Here is a 16,243-nt window from a genome sequence, read left to right as displayed (position 1 = left end):
CGATGGTGGCAATTTTAGGGGTCTACTCCAAGAGTTGAGGATGCACCACCGATTTTAGCAAAACTTCTTTACCACTTCTTGCACGCATTTTTTGAGAACAACTTCCTGCTAGCACGGCCGACTGTTTGGTGATTTTGGGGACCAGACACTGCTCAGTGGGGCGCTATCTGTTTGAGACCGCGGAGAGGTCATTTCCGCTGTTGTACTGTGTGGGATGGCGGAACATAGCAGTGCCGGACCAGGGGAACGAAGATTCCGCTCGTTCATGTTTATCGCTCGTCCAAACCCTCGTCTCGGTCTCCCCTCCGACCCTCTTCCCCTGTCTCGCCGCCGTTACCCACTTCCAGGCCACGTTGGCGCTTTCTCCCCCAGCTGTCCCATCGTTGTTGCTTCCCCACCCCCAAATTCCCACAATGGCAGCACCCTAGATGCCAATAAAAAGAATGACATTGAGGTGCACCCCAACGATGGCGACGGCCATACTCGTATTAACATAACCGTCTAAGACATGCAGCGTGTTGTTTTCAGGCTATTGCTTCACTTCATCTACACGAATTCACTACCTTCCATGGACAACTTTGATGGTGAAGAGAACAAAGAAATGGTCAAGCACCTACTAGTGGCTGGAGATCAATATGCAATGGGAAGGATGAGAATTATATGTGAAGGCATTCTTTGAGGAAGTCTTGACATTGAGACTGTGGTGACCACATTAGCTCTAGCTGATCAGCATCACTGCCACTGCCGAAGCTACAACCAGGCCAAATGGGCCATCGCCTGCCCAGACCAGACTGGGCCATGAGAGGAAAAATAGTAGGCTTTTCTTTGTACTGGCCCGCCCAGTTTTAGTATTGTAGCTCCGCCACTAATCACAGTTGTAGGCTCAAATATGCTTGTGTTGAATTTGTCACATCTTCAAATAGAATGGATGATATGGTGCAAGCCAAGTAAATGCGCACTTGAAAAGATCATGCCCTGTTGTCTTAGTAGATATGCTAGAGAGAGTAACAAAGTCTCGCAAATTCAGTTTAGTACCATAGCCACCGACGATGAGCTTGTTTTGTTCTTTAATTTTGAGAGATCTTTTGAGTCTTCTCTCTTCTGGAAGAGAAAACGCGTGCATGTAGTGATTGTTGGATGCTCATCCTTATCCGTATGAAATTATGGATATTCACTAGTTGACTAGTTTTATATTATGTCTCTACTTTTCTCTGCTCTTTTTTATTTCCGGCTTTTAAGATTGAAAAATTTGGATTTCACAGTAGTAACATGGTCTGGCAACGTTTAATAACATAGCTACCTGAGATGAGCATGGTCTGTTCTTTAGTCTTGAGAAATCGTTTGACTCTCTCCTAGTAGAAGAGAAAAAGCCCTGTCATGTCCCTTCAGTTTTCAGATATCTTGCATATAGTGACTGGATGCTCATCCTGTATACATGGATATTCACTGGTTCACTTGTTTTATCGAGTAAAATACACGTTGTACATAAAGTTTTCGCAGATGTTTAGTTTGGTACATCAACATAGAAATTGATTAGTTTAATACATAATCTTGTGTAAGTGATGCAGGTACAAATCAGCCCAGCGGAGCGCGCGCCGCGCGGCACCGAGGACGTGGCCCTGAATACCAGGAGATCCTGCGAGGAAGGATCATCCCACCTGTGTTTCCGATTCCTTGGTACCTGGAGAAGAGAGGGGGGCCAGTGAGGAAGGGGACGGGTGACTGTCCAATTCTCGACAGCTGCTCCTTCAGGCTTTCAGCTGCTGGGTGAGAAGAGTGGAGAGAGCAAAATGTGGGTTCCTGATGGACTGTCCTTTTGACCCCAAACGTGGCTAGAGCTCTTCACAGCATCCTCTTACAAACACCCATTGATGAACACATGGAAGAAACATTGCTAAACAGACCATGGGAAGTTGGGAACAAAACTGAACTGAAAGAAACATAGCAGTGCGAGTCCGCGCATGGAAAAAAATGTCCACAAAACGAGCTACATGAAAAGGTATTAAACAACTGATTAAAACAAAGCTTATGTAGCTTCAGGCATCTTATACGGAGCGTTCCTCAGAGCTTCGATATCCTTACGCCCGGCTTTTACAACGTCGACAACGCCGCGGTGGTCTGCCCTGAGAAGGTATTTCTTCGCAACTCTGTAGCCATCCACGTAAGAAAACCCGTCTTTTTTCCATGTCAGACGACACTGCTCAGCAGCTACCGTTGGCTTTGGATCTATTGTCATTGCCTCAAGCGCGACAGAATTCCTGAGGATATAAAGTGCCAACTCCAGCTGATCTTTCTCACCATAAAACCCCGTAATGTCCACCAACTTGAGATGGTAGTGTGGCTTTGGAGGTAGGCTCCTTAGCTTGCCATCAAGCTTGCGGTATCGTACACATTCACAGTCCATCCACATCTGTCAAAGCAACAAGCATGCATCTAAGCACCACTCAACAAAATATATAGAGGTTGCTCCCAAGCCCAGACAACCACCCAAGTGAAAGCAAATCCCCAGCAAAAAATATGATATGTGTCATAATTTCACTTTCCTGTGTAGTCCACTAACGCTAGTTAGGAAGTTCTAAGATGACTGGAAAAATAATACTACTGTATATGAGCCGTACACAAGAAAGACAAGCCGTGCTGATAAAAATATCTGAAACAATACTGTCTACTTGCTCTTCTGCACAACTCACATACAGTCAAAAAATTTTCAACCCAACTGACAGATCATCTATATTGTCATATAATGCTCCATTAATTCTCATGATTCTACGCAGTCTAACCTACACCTACATGCATAGACACACACCAAGTCTTCTCCTTACCCAAGTACAGAGTGACTCACTATATATGGTGTAGCATTTCAGCATACTTCCCAATCACTATTAATTTGACATATGGTAGCCAGCTTATATGTAACATATACTGCACATCTTTCCAAACTTTGTCTCAATGGCTCAAAAGATTTAAAGCTTGTAGACTCACTATTTCTTTAAATCAATTGAATGATTTATTGGAACAGCATATTACACAGTTAAAGTAAGAGAGAAATTCCTTTTGCTGAGATCAGCCTAGGTCATATGTAAAAAACATGCATATTACAAATTGAAATGATAGACTTACATGAAACTCCAGCTTTTCCATTAAAGGAGCAGCCTCCAAGAGGGAGGCAAAATCAAGGACATCGGACTTCCTTTTCGTCAGGGATAAAAGGTTATTTCCAATCTCAGGTGCCTTAGATGGATAAATTTGAGAGGTTTCTCCGGTAAAATAGCTCTCTAGCACACACACAAAATGGAAATTACAAAATAAATCCAGTCCAAAAATAGGGATGCATATAAATATTGGAAATCTGAAAGACCACACACACCGGACTAGCTCTTCGCCGGTTTCCCTTAATTAACCGATGCCATGTATGGTTTTTGGGTCCAGTTTCCCTTATTAACCGGACCAACTCTCTTCTTCTATATGCAATGCGGGAGCTCCCCGCCCTCTGACGAGGTTCCGTCAAAAAAAGAAATCTGAAAGACGAAATTTAGCTCAAACCTCAAGTTCTTCACATTTTAGAGACAGCATCTCCAGTCGACGCACCGTACTGGGCAATTCAGTGGAGATATATGCAAGAGCTGAGCAAACATCTGATGACTCTATGCTTAAGTTTGTCAAAGTTACAGGAGGTGCTATCGGTATTGATGGACCTTCATATTTATATTCAAGTGTTGTCAAGCCATAATTCAAATTTATCTCTTGAACCAAGGGGCAGTGAAAGACACGCAAATGCTTAAAGTGGTCTGAAAGTTGAGGTGTCTTAATGGTTGTGAGCATTCGACAACGAGCAACTCCAAGAAAACTTTGCAGTTGGACAGCAGAAGTTGAAGTTCTTCATCAGTAATATTTACATAGATTAACATAAGCTTTTTAAGGTTTAAAAAAGCTTTGAAGTTTGCAGGCTTATTTAGAGAAACAGAACCAAGTGTCAACGACTGGAAGATGGAACTCTTGGTGGCATCGAAAAGCTGAAAAGGGAACTTGTACGGTTCCATTGTAGGATGCACAGATGTAAAATTAAGAATTAGCTGCTTTGTCTTTGCTGTAATAGCAAAGTTGAGCCATCTATCAATGTGATTAGCATGTTCATCGTTTAGCGAAAAATCAACTTCCATTTTCTCGACCCCTACTCCAGAGTGTTGTTTTAAGACTGCATCAATTCTCTTAATAACTTCTTGTATAGGATGGAGAATAAAAGGTCCTCCTTTATAACTCCTTCGCATCACTGATCTAAAAGAAAACTCCAAGTTTGTTCGGCTACACCAAACATATCTCCAGTGTTTGGATAAAATGCCTGTCCTCACAGCCTCTTTTAACGGTAACAATGATATGATGTGGCACAATATATCCTGCAGCAGAGAAACGACCATATTGTAATACTAGATTGTTCAAAAGCAACAAGGGAATATGTTCTAAGGACAACGGAGTATCACTACTTGATTCCAGTTTGACATTTCTTACCATGGGTAAGTCGCCCAACTGAGAACCCGGTCTCTTTCTTTTGACCATTGCTCCATTCGGTTTATCCTTTGAACTTCTTCTTCGCTTTGCCATCCAGGATTATGTCTGTAAGGAATATTTGCATGAGAATCATATAGCAGCATGCCATCACAAACTACTGCCTACTAGAAGATGTCCCGTGTGTTGCCATGGGACCCGTGCTAAAACAGATGCATAAATAGGTCCTTAGAAACAATTAAAATTAATGGGAAAATCGTAAGAGTGTTCTCGGTTTACACTTTATTAGAAATAATAAAACCTACTCGTACAATGTATGTTACAAAATGATGTATAAAAAGACAAAAAGCTTATCTTAAATGGATTGTTTGGAATTTTACCACAAGAATATGACAGCTCACCTGTCACTACTCATTTGTTGTAACCAAAATAATAATAAACTGAAAAGGCAGATTCGGTATGCTAGCAGCTTCCTTGTGCTTTGTACAGTATTTCTTAAGTCGCCAAGAAGGCAACCAGAACAAATTGGAGGATGGAGATCATGATATTAATCTCTGGGTGTTGCTCCGTAGTGCTGGCAGAAGGCTACAAGTTTGGGTGAAAAATACGCAACGAAAAATAACGGGATTGAAGAAAGTACCACTGTATGTTTTTTTCTTTTATAACACAAATACCTATTCAGATTCGTCTAGTGAGGCGGCGGCGCGATGTAACCGGCCGGGGTGGGATGAAGCCGGCCGGGTCTCGGGAGGAAAGGAACCGGAGGGAGGGTCGTGGTGGGTAGGTGGTGCGAAGGCCGCCGGGCCGCCAGAGGAGGAAGGCGGGATTCCGGGAGCTGCTGCAGCGGGAGAAGGGGATTGGACAGAAACGGGATCTCTGTTGTTGTCAAAGAATATTGTGGTCCCGGAGGAGGACCCTTAGGGTGTACAATGGTTGATAAGATAATCTTATTTTAAGTTTTGCATATAAATTAGAGATAAGAAGAAAACATGTTTACAACGAGTCATCTCTTAGCCTTATCTTTAATAATTAGTTGTTCCTAAAAAGATGGTGAGACAAATTGTGCTAAGAGATCATCTCTTGTCTTCTCTTAAATAAGATAACACAAGTCTTCTATTATGATTTATCTCTCCTCCACCTCATCACTTATCCTACGTGACACTCTTAAGATAGAACCATTGTACATATCCTTACTCGCCCTCCTCCTAGCTAGCTAGGCTGCCCCTGTTGAAAAACGGCTAGTACTGACTCAGCACGCCCAGCTCGCCCACTCCCCACGCGGTGATCGTGGCCTCGCCCGAGCCTCGCGACACGTAGCTTAGCGCAAGCTTCTCCTGGAGACTAGCTCCTTCTGTTGTAACAACCCGCTGCACACTCGTGTGCCCCCCTCGTGTATAAAAGGCCCTGCCTTCCATCGAATGAATGCAACCGTGATTTTCACCATTCTTCTTGGCATCATAGCCTTCTTTCCTTCCCGTCCCTCATGGATGGTTCTCAGGACTCTGAGGAGGGCTCCGACTCCAGCGAGCTCCATGGTAGCTCGCCACCGCCGAGCTCTGTTTTGCCCTCCACTCCCTCCACACTTCCCGCTGCCTCCGCTCCCCACCCCACCTTTAGTGCACCACCAGCCACAGCCCCGCTGCATCTCACTGTCGCGGCGATGGGCGGCGTGCTCCCTGACGTCGCATCCTCCTTGACAGCGCCGCCTTCTTCAATCCACAACATCAACATCGGCGCCCACATCGACTTCAAGTTGAATCCCATCTTCGGCACCTACTCCAAGTGGCGGCTGAAAGTGCAACTATCCCTAGGTGGTTATGGTAATTCCTAACAACATATAGCTCATTGAGCCAATGCTATTCCAAGATTAATATTTCAGGAAAGCTCAATGATTGGCATGGCATGGATGAGAAAAGTGGATCCCTCAAAATGCTAAGGACAAAAGGATTGGCTCAAGCTCAAAGCTCAAGACTCTACATTTTCTATCTTAGTGATCCAAGATCACATTAAGTCTATAGGAAAAGCCAATAATATCAAGGAGGGATGAGGTGTTGCTTAATGAGGCTCTTGCTCAAAATGCTTAGTGATATGCTCCAAAGCCCTCAACTACTTTCTCACATCCACATATGACCTAAACCAAAAGTCAAACTCGGCCCCACCGATTCTTTCTATCCGGCGCCACCGAGTTCAGATGTCATAGCCACTGCCACAAACCCTAGGCAAATCGGTCTCACCGATAGGGATCTCGGTCTCACCGAGATGGGATTGTAATCTCTCTGTTTCCCTTCGTAATGTTTCGGTCTCACCGAGATGAGCGATCGGCCCCACCGAGATTGCAATGTAAACTCTCTGTTTCCCTTTCGTAACATTTCGATCTCACCGAAATGAGCACATCGGTCCCACCGAGTTTACCTGACCAACTCTCTGGTTAGCTTATTACCAAAATCGGTCTCACCGAGTTTGTGTAATCGGTCTCACCGAGATTACGTTATGCGCTAACCCTAACCATATCGGTCCTATCGAGTTGCATGTCGGTCCCACCGAAAATCCTAACGGTCACTAGATTTGCTGAATCGGTCCGACCGAGTTTATCAATTCGGTCCCACCGAGATTGGCAAGTTGTGTATAACGGTTAGATTTTGTGTGGAGGCTATATATATACCCCTCCACCTCCTCTTCATTCGTGGAGAGAGCCATCAGAACGAACCTACACTTCCAACTTACTTTTTTTGAGAGAGAACCACCTACACTTGTGTTGAGGCCAAGATATTCCATTCCTACCATATGAATCTTGATCTCTAGCCTTCCCCAAGTTGGTTTCCACTCAAATCTTCTTTCCACATAATCCATATCCTGTGAGAGAGAGTTGAGTGTTGGGGAGACTATCATTTGAAGCACAAGAGCAAGGAGTTCATCATCAACACACCATTTGTTACTTCTTGGAGAGTGGTGTCTCCTAGATTGGCTAGGTGTCACTTGAGAACCTCCGACAAGATTGTGGAGTTGAACCAAGGAGTTTGTAAGGGCAAGGAGATCGCCTACTTCGTGAAGATCTACCGCTAGTGAGGCAAGTCCTTCATGGGCGATGGCCATGGTGGGATAGACAAGGTTGCTTCTTCGTGGACCCTTCGTGGGTGGAGCCCTCCGTGGACTCGCGCAACCGTTACCCTTCGTGGGTTGAAGTCTCTATCAACGTGGATGTACGATAGCACCACCTATCGGAACCACGACAAAAACATCCGTGTCTCCTATTGCGTTTGAATTCTCCAAACCCTTCCGTTTACATTCTTGCGAGTTGCATGCTTTACTTTCCGCTGCTCATATACTCTTTGCATGCTTACTTGAATTGTGTTAAGATTGCTTGACTTGTCCAAAGTTGCTAAAATCTGCCAAGAACTAAAATTGGGAAAAGGATAAGTTTTATTTGGTCAAGTAGTCTAATCACCCCTCTCTAGACGTACTTTCGATCCTACAAGTGGTATCAGAGTTTTGGTCTCCATTTGCTTTGATTTCCATAGCTTTTGGTAGTCATAGCCTTGGTTTCACAACCTACGAGAGTATGGCGTCTAGCGAGGGAAATTACCACCGTAGAGGTCCTTACTTTGATGGTACTAATTTTGCTAGTTGGAAGCATAAGATGAAAATGCATATTCTTGGACATAACCCTGCCGTATGGGCTATTGTGTGTATTGGCATGCAAGGTGAATTCTTTGATGGGAGAGAACCAAACCGTGAAGCTACCGCGGAAGAGTTGAAGATGCTGCAATACAATGCTCAAGCTTGTGATATCCTCTTCAATGGATTGTGTGTCAGGACCCCGATTCCAAGTCACATTGGTCTAGCCGGTAACACCTCATATCACTATGCGGCCTCACGCACGGTATTCCCACGGGTGTCGCCTTACCATGGCCCGGGACCGTTTGCGCCTTTTGGCTCACGTATATGATAGTGTCGCTAGCATCCATATGACAGAGAACCCGGGCTGACATGGCTAGTCGTGAACCCAAGGCGGCACAGACCTATGGAGACAGGCATACATGAATCACATCGAGCATGTCGGTCATCAGCGAGTGAATCCGGGCTGTAGCACTGGGCTAACAGGACTCCGGGGAACCCGGGCTGTAGCAGGCTAGGCAGGACTCCGGAAGTCACCGCGTGACATTTCCCCGAAGGGACAGACACATGAACGAAGTGATACACATGCCGGCTAGTCAAGTGTCCTGAGCAGTAGTGTTGGGCTAGCAGGACTCCGGTGAACCGGGCTGTAGCGGACTACTATGGCTCGAGGAGCACTAGACTACATTTCTTCATAAGAGGGGCGGCCAAGGATAAACAACTAGATTGTCGGATCCCACACATACCAAGCATTTCAATCATACACACAATATGCTCGATATGTGCAAATACAACATGGCATCACAACAAAACTCTACAACTCAAGTACTTTATTTAAAGGCTCCAGAGAGCCATACATAACATGTTCATATAGGTAGGGGTCACATGACCCGACACTCAAGTCATACAAGCATTCAAGCACATGCGGAAGCAAATAGTATGAGTACAGACACTAGAAAGAAAGAAGGCTTCTCGAAGCCTGTCTATCTACATAGGGCCCTCCATGGACAGGATCACCACCTGGGTGGCAAGTCACTCATCGACGTCGAGATCTACATAAAACCCATCGGACGGGGCGGTGTTGTCGTCTGAAAATAGTAATTAAAGCAAACATGAGTACAAAGGTACTCAGCAAGTCCTACAACAGAACCTACTATACATGCTCATTCTCAAGAAGGTGGTGGAGTTATTGCAGCAAGCCAGCTTTGACTCTTGGCTAAGCTATCCTACGAGACACCACTAGTAAAATAGTTTTCGCACACGAGTCCACTAATCACCAACACAATACTCCACCGGGGATCCTCCCTCATCATCCTACGAAAGGGCCATCCTCAGTACTCACACTTATCTTGAGTCTTTTAGTAGTAGCCATTAACTTGTCTATGAACTATATAGGCAACCAAGTAGTCCTTTACCGCAGACGCGACTATTCGAATAGATGATGTTAACCCTGGAGGGGTGTACTTCTTCATACACGCTCTCACCACTTGCCGTCGTTTACACGACATGTACTCGGCAACCTTCAAGCGGAAGCCCAATGAGGGTGTCGGCCACGGCCTACCTAAACACTCAAGTCTCTAGTCCAGGTTTATCGCCTATCCAGGTTCCATCCGCAGGGAGTCCGGCAGAAGTTTCCACATACGACCCCGAACGATGTGAACAGGGTCCCAAGACGCCAAATGGGCGCCCGGCATACCCAGCCATGGTGTATCTACCGCAACATAGCCCACCCCTAGGGTCAGCGTTACGCACGGCCGCCAACACATAACCTACAAACATCAAAAACTAATTACAACTCCTGGACAGAGTACTAGGGTGATTAAGAAGCCGAGAGGGTCCATTGGTTTCAGGCCCAATGTATGGTAGTAGCTGATTCTTAAATCATACATACATATCTCAATTCTTAGGGACGGCCTCAATGAAACAACCCACCATGTACTCCTACATGGCCTCTCATCGATACCTTTACCAAATCATGTTCAACACATTCCTCACATTACCGACATAATCATTTCACTCTAGCCCATCACCCAGATGAACCAGACCTAACACAACTCTAAGCATAGCAGACATAGCAAGGTAGGAAACACATACATGGCTCAATCAACTCCTACACATGCTAGTGGGTATCATCTAGTTACTGTGGCAATGACAGGTCATGTAGAGGATAAGGGTTCAACTACCGCAGCTCAAAGTAGTTTGAAACGTTGTTGTCTTAATGCAGTAAATGAGAGCAGATGCGAGAACATGGGATTGTATCGATATGATCAATGGGGCTGCTTGCCTGATGGAGTGGTAGTAAGATACTGCCCTTTAGTTGGATACTCAGAGATATCCTCGGAAGCAGAACCTACCACGGAGATCACGACAAAAACACATCAAAACAACATGGCAATATGCAACACTATGATGCATGATTGTTACATGGCAAGGATGAGTGTTTTGGCCTAATGCATCTACCGTCAATTTGAAAGGAGTTGGTTTGATCACTAGTATCAAAATCAACCCCCTTATATTATTTAATATAAGCCATTTTCATGTTTTGCTCTAAACATCAAGGTTAAGTTGTTCTAACATGCATGAAACTTGCGTAAATGGATTCTTTGCATTTTTCTAATGATTTTTCATATATAAATTATTTCCATCTGAGTTATGGTTGAATTACTATGAATTTTAGAAGTTTTCAGCAATTAAAAAGAATTTCCAGAATTGTTTTTATTCCAAAATTCCTTTTATTGTGTCAGCACTGCATCATGCTGGTGTCAGCAGTCAACAACGCCTGGTCCTGGTCAAACCTGACCAGTGGAGCCCACTGGTCAGTGACTCTGTGCACTAACTAAGCTAGTTAGTCCTAATTAATTGGGCAGGGCCCACTAGTTAGTGACCACTAACTAAACTAACCTAGTTAATTAGCACTAACCAGACTAATTAGTCGGGCGGGGCCCGCATGTCAGTGAGAGAGAGGGGGAGGTCAACCCGCGTCAGCGGGGTCAACCTCGCCGGTCAGCGGTCAAAGCCTGCCGGCGTTTAGCCGCCGGCGAGGCCAGACGCGGCGGCGCGCTGCGGGCTTTTCTCACAGGGCACCATTTGGCGCACGGAGGGCACCTACATGGAGCTGGGACTCGCCCGCATCCAACCACGGTGGTGGTTTGGCCGGGGAGTGGCCGGAGCATCCCCGGCGACGAGCTCGGCGGAGGCCGAGGCTCGGGTGTGCTCGTGCTCGTGGCTGCGGTGGCCTAGGCGACGCGGCGAAAGCACCTACAGCATCTACGCCGCGCGGGGAGTGTGACGGGCACAAGCCCGTGACCAAATGGTCACCGGAGCATCGCTGGCGACGTGGTCAGGCGGCGGCGCGTTCGGGCACAAGAGGCGCGGCGTCTACGGTGTTCTAGGGGCGAAACGAAAAGCATGAGGAGGTTCAGCAAATCACAGGGAAGCCGCAGGGAGGGTCAGTGTGCTCAGGGAAGCTCGGGTGCGGCGGATCGACGACGACGATCAACGGCGGCTGAAGGTTGAAGACAACGGTGGCAGGGACGATGCAGGGGCTCCGGCGTCGTGCAGCTCGGCTGGTCGACGTAGTCGACCATGACGAACCGTCCGGACATGGTGAGAGGGCGCGGGGACGATGTTGGACACAGCTGCGGCGAGCGGCGGCGACGGTGACGTCTTGGGCGACGTCGGGGAGGGCGAGAGAGGGAACCAGAGAGAGCGCGAGTGTGTCTGGGAGCTTAGGGAGAGAGAGAGAGGGTTCGTCCCAGGGCGACAGGTCCACGAGGGGAGTGGCTGGGCGGCGGGCAGCTGCGTGGCAAGCATGTTGTGCTCGCCGTCGAGCACCTGCCTGCCTGTGCTGGCGAGAGCAAGCAGCTCGCTGGCATAGCAGGTGGGCTGGGCTGCTAGGTGGGCCGGCCAGGTGGGCTCAGGTAAGTGCTCTGCACTGTTTTCTGTGTCTCTTTTACTTATTTTCTGTACTGTGTTTTGAAATAGAATAAATACTATTTCATTTCCAAAAACTCTGGAAATATTTAGAGGCACATTTGAGAATATTCTCAACTGCCTAAAAATGCTTCCAAGATTATTTGAGCACTTTAAAATATTTATAAGATTTAAAATGCCCAAATTCAAATACTTATGACTTGGTTCAAAAATCCAGAATGGCCCCAGAAATTGTAGAACCATTTTTGGTAGAGGTTTAAACCAGAACCAAAAATGGTGGGCTTTTATGAAGGGCATTTTGGGTTCATTGAAATTCCAATTGTTGGAATTTAGCATTTTCAGGGGGGTGTTGGGGTTGATTAGCCCCCATTTCAAGTTTAAAAGAAATTTAAACATGATGCACAAGTTCAACCAACCCTAATGCATAACAGGAAAGCAGGGATGTGACAACTCACCCCCACTCAAAAGAATCGCGTCCCGAGATTCAGGACTCGTCGAGAAGAAGGAGGGGTACTCAAGTCAAAGACGATCCTCCCTTTCCCAACTAGCCTCTTTCTCGGAATGGTGTGACCATTGAACCTTGAGAAACTTGATGTTATGGCGTCGAGTGGTACGCTCGGCTTGATCAAGGATACGAACGGGATATTCCCGATATGAGAGATTATCTTGTAGATCAAGCGTTTCATGGTCCACTCCACGGATAGGATCCGCGAAGCAACGCCTGAGTTGAGAAACGTGTAAGACATCGTGAACTCTGGAAAGATGCGGAGGTAGTTCCAATTGGTAGGCAACTTCTCCTTGTTTGGCAAGAATGCGAAAGGGTCCAATGTAACGAGGGGCCAATTTGCCTTTGATACCGAAACGATGGGTTCCCTTTAACGGAGTAACCCGAAGGTAAGCCTTCTCGCCGACTTCATAAGTCATGAGCTTATGTTTACGATCATATTGGCTCTTTTGACGAGATTGGGCTGTTTTCAATTTCTCAAGAATAACGCGAACCTGCTCTTCTGCTTCCTGAATCATATCCGGGCCAAAGAGTTATCTTTCCCCGGTTTCTGACCAGTTAAGAGGCGTTCGACATTTTCGTCCATAGAGAACTTCGAAAGGAGCTTTGCCCAAGCTAGGTTGATAACTATTGTTATAAGCAAACTCCACGAATGGAAGGCATTTCTCCCAATCCATTCCGAAGGAGATGAAAGAAGCTCGGAGCATATCTTCCAGAATTTGATTTACTTGCTCTACTTTACCACTGGATTGAGGGTGGAAGGCGGTGCTAAAAGAGAGACGAGTTCCCATAGCATTTTGGAAACTTTCCCAAAATTGAGAGGTGAAGAGACTCCCATGGTTTGAGTTAATTTCCAATGGGACACCATGAAGAGACACTATTCGGGAGATGTATAGGTCAGCTAGCTGGCTAGCGGTGATACTCTCACGAACAGGTAGGAAATGGGCTACTTTGGAAAGATGATCGATCACGACGAAGATAACATTATCCCCTCTCTTGGTCCTGGGAAACCCAGTAATGATATCCATACTGATTTTATCCCATTTCCACTCAGGAATAGCCAAAGGTTGAAGGGTGCCAGCAGGCCGTTGATGCTCTGCTTTAACACGACGACAGACGTCGCAACTAGCAATATATTGAGCAATTTCTCTCTTCATCCTAGTCCACCAAAACCTCTAGCGTAGGTCTTGATACATCTTAGTACTACCGGGATGAATGGTGAGAGGAGATTCATGAGCTTCCTTAAGGATCAGCCGCCTCAGGTTTTGTGCCTTGGGAACCACTAAGCGGTTTCCAAAGTATACGACACCTTGATCATCAACGAAGAAACAATTCGCGACTCCTTTCTTAATGTTTCCCTTAATACGGGAGATTCCCGGATCTACCTTTTGTGCCTTGATGATCTGATCCGTAAGGGTAGGTTTCGCCACCAGGGTGGATAGGAATCCTCGAGGAACAATGTGAAGATTAAGCTTACAAAATTCCTCGTGGAGAAGTGGTTGACTCTGTTGTAACATCAGGTTGTTACAATAAGATTTACGACTTAGCGCATCAGCCATGACATTGGCTTTGCCCGGGGTGTAAGTTATTCCTAAGTCATAATCCGAGATCAACTCGACCCAACATCTTTGCCTGAGATTCAAATCCGGTTGGGTGAAGATATATTTCAAACTTTGGTGATCGGTGAAGATCTCGCAACGATTACCGAGGAGGTAATGTCGCCAAGTTTTAAGTGCATGGACTACAGCTGCAAGCTCTAGATCATGTGTGGGATAATTTTCCTCATGTGGGTGTAATTGCCGTGAAGCATAGGCAATTACCTGACGATCTTGCATGAGTATGCAACCTAGTCCTTGTCGCGAGGTGTCACAATAGATAATAAAGTCCTTGGAGAAATCTGGTGGTACCAGTACGGGAGCAAATGTCAGGCGTCTTTTCAGTTCCTGAAAGATGAACTCACACTGTGGGGTCCACTCGAACTTTTTATCTTTCTTGAGGAGTTCAGTTAGAGGTTTAGCAACCTTGGAGAAATTCTCGACAAAGCGGCGGCAATAGCTCGCTAAGCCAAGGAAGCTCCGAACTTGCTTGACCGTCTCAGGTGGAGTCCAATCAAGGACGGCTTGAACTCGCTCGGGATTGACAGCAATACCCTTACCGGAGATTACATGGCCTAGATAGGTCACTTCTGGCAACCAAAATTCACACTTGGAGAATTTAGCATAAAGGCGATGCTCTCGAAGTTTCGTCAATACCAACCTTAGATGTTCGGCATGTTCCTCTTCATTCTTGGAGTAGATGAGTATATCATCGAGGTAAACCACGACGAATTTATCCAAATACTCCATGAAGACTGAGTTCATTAACTGAGAGAAAGTGGTTGGGGCATTGGTTAAACTGAAGGACATGACGGTGTACTCGTATTGGCCATAACGAGTAACGAAGGCTGTTTTGGGAATGTCCCCGTTTCTGATTTTGATTTGATGGTAGCCCAACCTCAAATCCATCTTGAAAAAGACTGAGGATCCAGCAAGCTGATCATACAGATCATTGATCTTGGGAAGCGGATACTTGTTCTTGATAGTGACCAAGTTGACAGGTTGGTAATCTACAACCATCCGATCCGTTCCATCCTTCTTCTTGACGAACAGGACGGGGCAAGCCCAAGGAGAGGAACTAGGACGGATGAAACCCTTTTTCGAGGACTCATCGAGTTGGTTCTCAAGCTCGGCTAGTTCTAAGGGTGCCATCTTATAGGGTCTCCTAGAAATTGGGACGGTTCCTGGAACAAGGTCTATCACAAACTCGACATCCCTGTCAGGTGGAACACCTGGCAGTTCTTCTAGGAAGACATCCTGAAAGTCTCGGACTACCGGAATATCTTCAAGGTCTGGAAGGGGGTTGGCATTTAGGGAGTAAAGCTGGCGCTTGGCCACTCGAGTTAAGACATTGACTGTCTTGCTCGATGGGTGAGTAAGTTGAACGGTTCTAGTGGCACAATCAATCTTAGCATAATGAGCTGACATCCAGTCCATACCCAAGATGATGTTTATGTCTGAGGACTTGAGAGCTATTAAGGATGCAAGGAAGACAAGTCTATCGACAAGAATTTCATTCCCATGGCTTACTCTAGAAGTTTGCCATCTAGATCCAGGGGTTTGAATTTCCATGGTAGTGGGCATGTCACAGAATGTTGTGTTATGCAATCGAGCATAGCTCTCGGATATGAATGAATGAGATGCTCCAGTATCGAAAAGAACAGATGCCGGATGGCAATTAACAAGGAGCGTACCAAGGACGACATTAGGATCCTCATGAGCCTCCTCAGCTGAGACATAGTTGACATGGCCACGTGCAGTGGTGGCTGGCTTGGCGTAGAATGTCTTTCCCGCTGGCTTACCATGTCCAACGGACTTTCCAGACTGATTGGGGTTGTTGTTCTGGGGACAATCTCGACTGTAGTGACCCGGCTCTCCACACTTGAAACATGTCACAACATTAGGGCGTGGAGCAGCATTAGCAGCGGGGCCACCATAGGGCTTAGACGGTGCAAACTGCTGGTTGGGGTGAGGCGCCTCAAAGGATGGCCTCGGAATGAACCTGGGTGGCAGTGCCGTGCTTGGGATCCACACCCGGCGCTTCTGAGATCCAGAGCCGGATGAAGAGCCAAAATCACGAGAGTGCTTGCGT

General features: G+C 46.2%; 1 protein-coding gene across 1 annotated transcript; it reads right to left on the bottom strand.

Moving 5' to 3' along the window:
- Window positions 1-1,868: 1,868 nt before the first annotated feature.
- Window positions 1,869-5,392, bottom strand: LOC123189762 (F-box/LRR-repeat protein At3g03360). The gene is made up of 5 exons (XM_044602252.1): window positions 5,178-5,392; window positions 4,507-4,611; window positions 3,368-4,394; window positions 3,121-3,275; window positions 1,869-2,410 (listed from the first exon to the last, which is right to left on the bottom strand). The coding sequence occupies exons 2-3, from the start codon at window positions 4,597-4,599 to the stop codon at window positions 3,738-3,740; spliced, it is 750 nt and encodes a 249-aa protein (XP_044458187.1). The 5' UTR covers window positions 4,600-4,611; window positions 5,178-5,392; the 3' UTR covers window positions 1,869-2,410; window positions 3,121-3,275; window positions 3,368-3,737.
- Window positions 5,393-16,243: the final 10,851 nt, after the last annotated feature.

Source organism: Triticum aestivum, chromosome 2A (genome assembly GCF_018294505.1).
Source record: "Triticum aestivum cultivar Chinese Spring chromosome 2A, IWGSC CS RefSeq v2.1, whole genome shotgun sequence".
Classification (NCBI taxonomy): Eukaryota; Viridiplantae; Streptophyta; class Magnoliopsida; order Poales; family Poaceae; genus Triticum; species Triticum aestivum.
The sequence above is the reverse complement of the archived record's forward strand: the minus strand, read 5'-3'. Positions and strand labels throughout refer to the sequence as shown.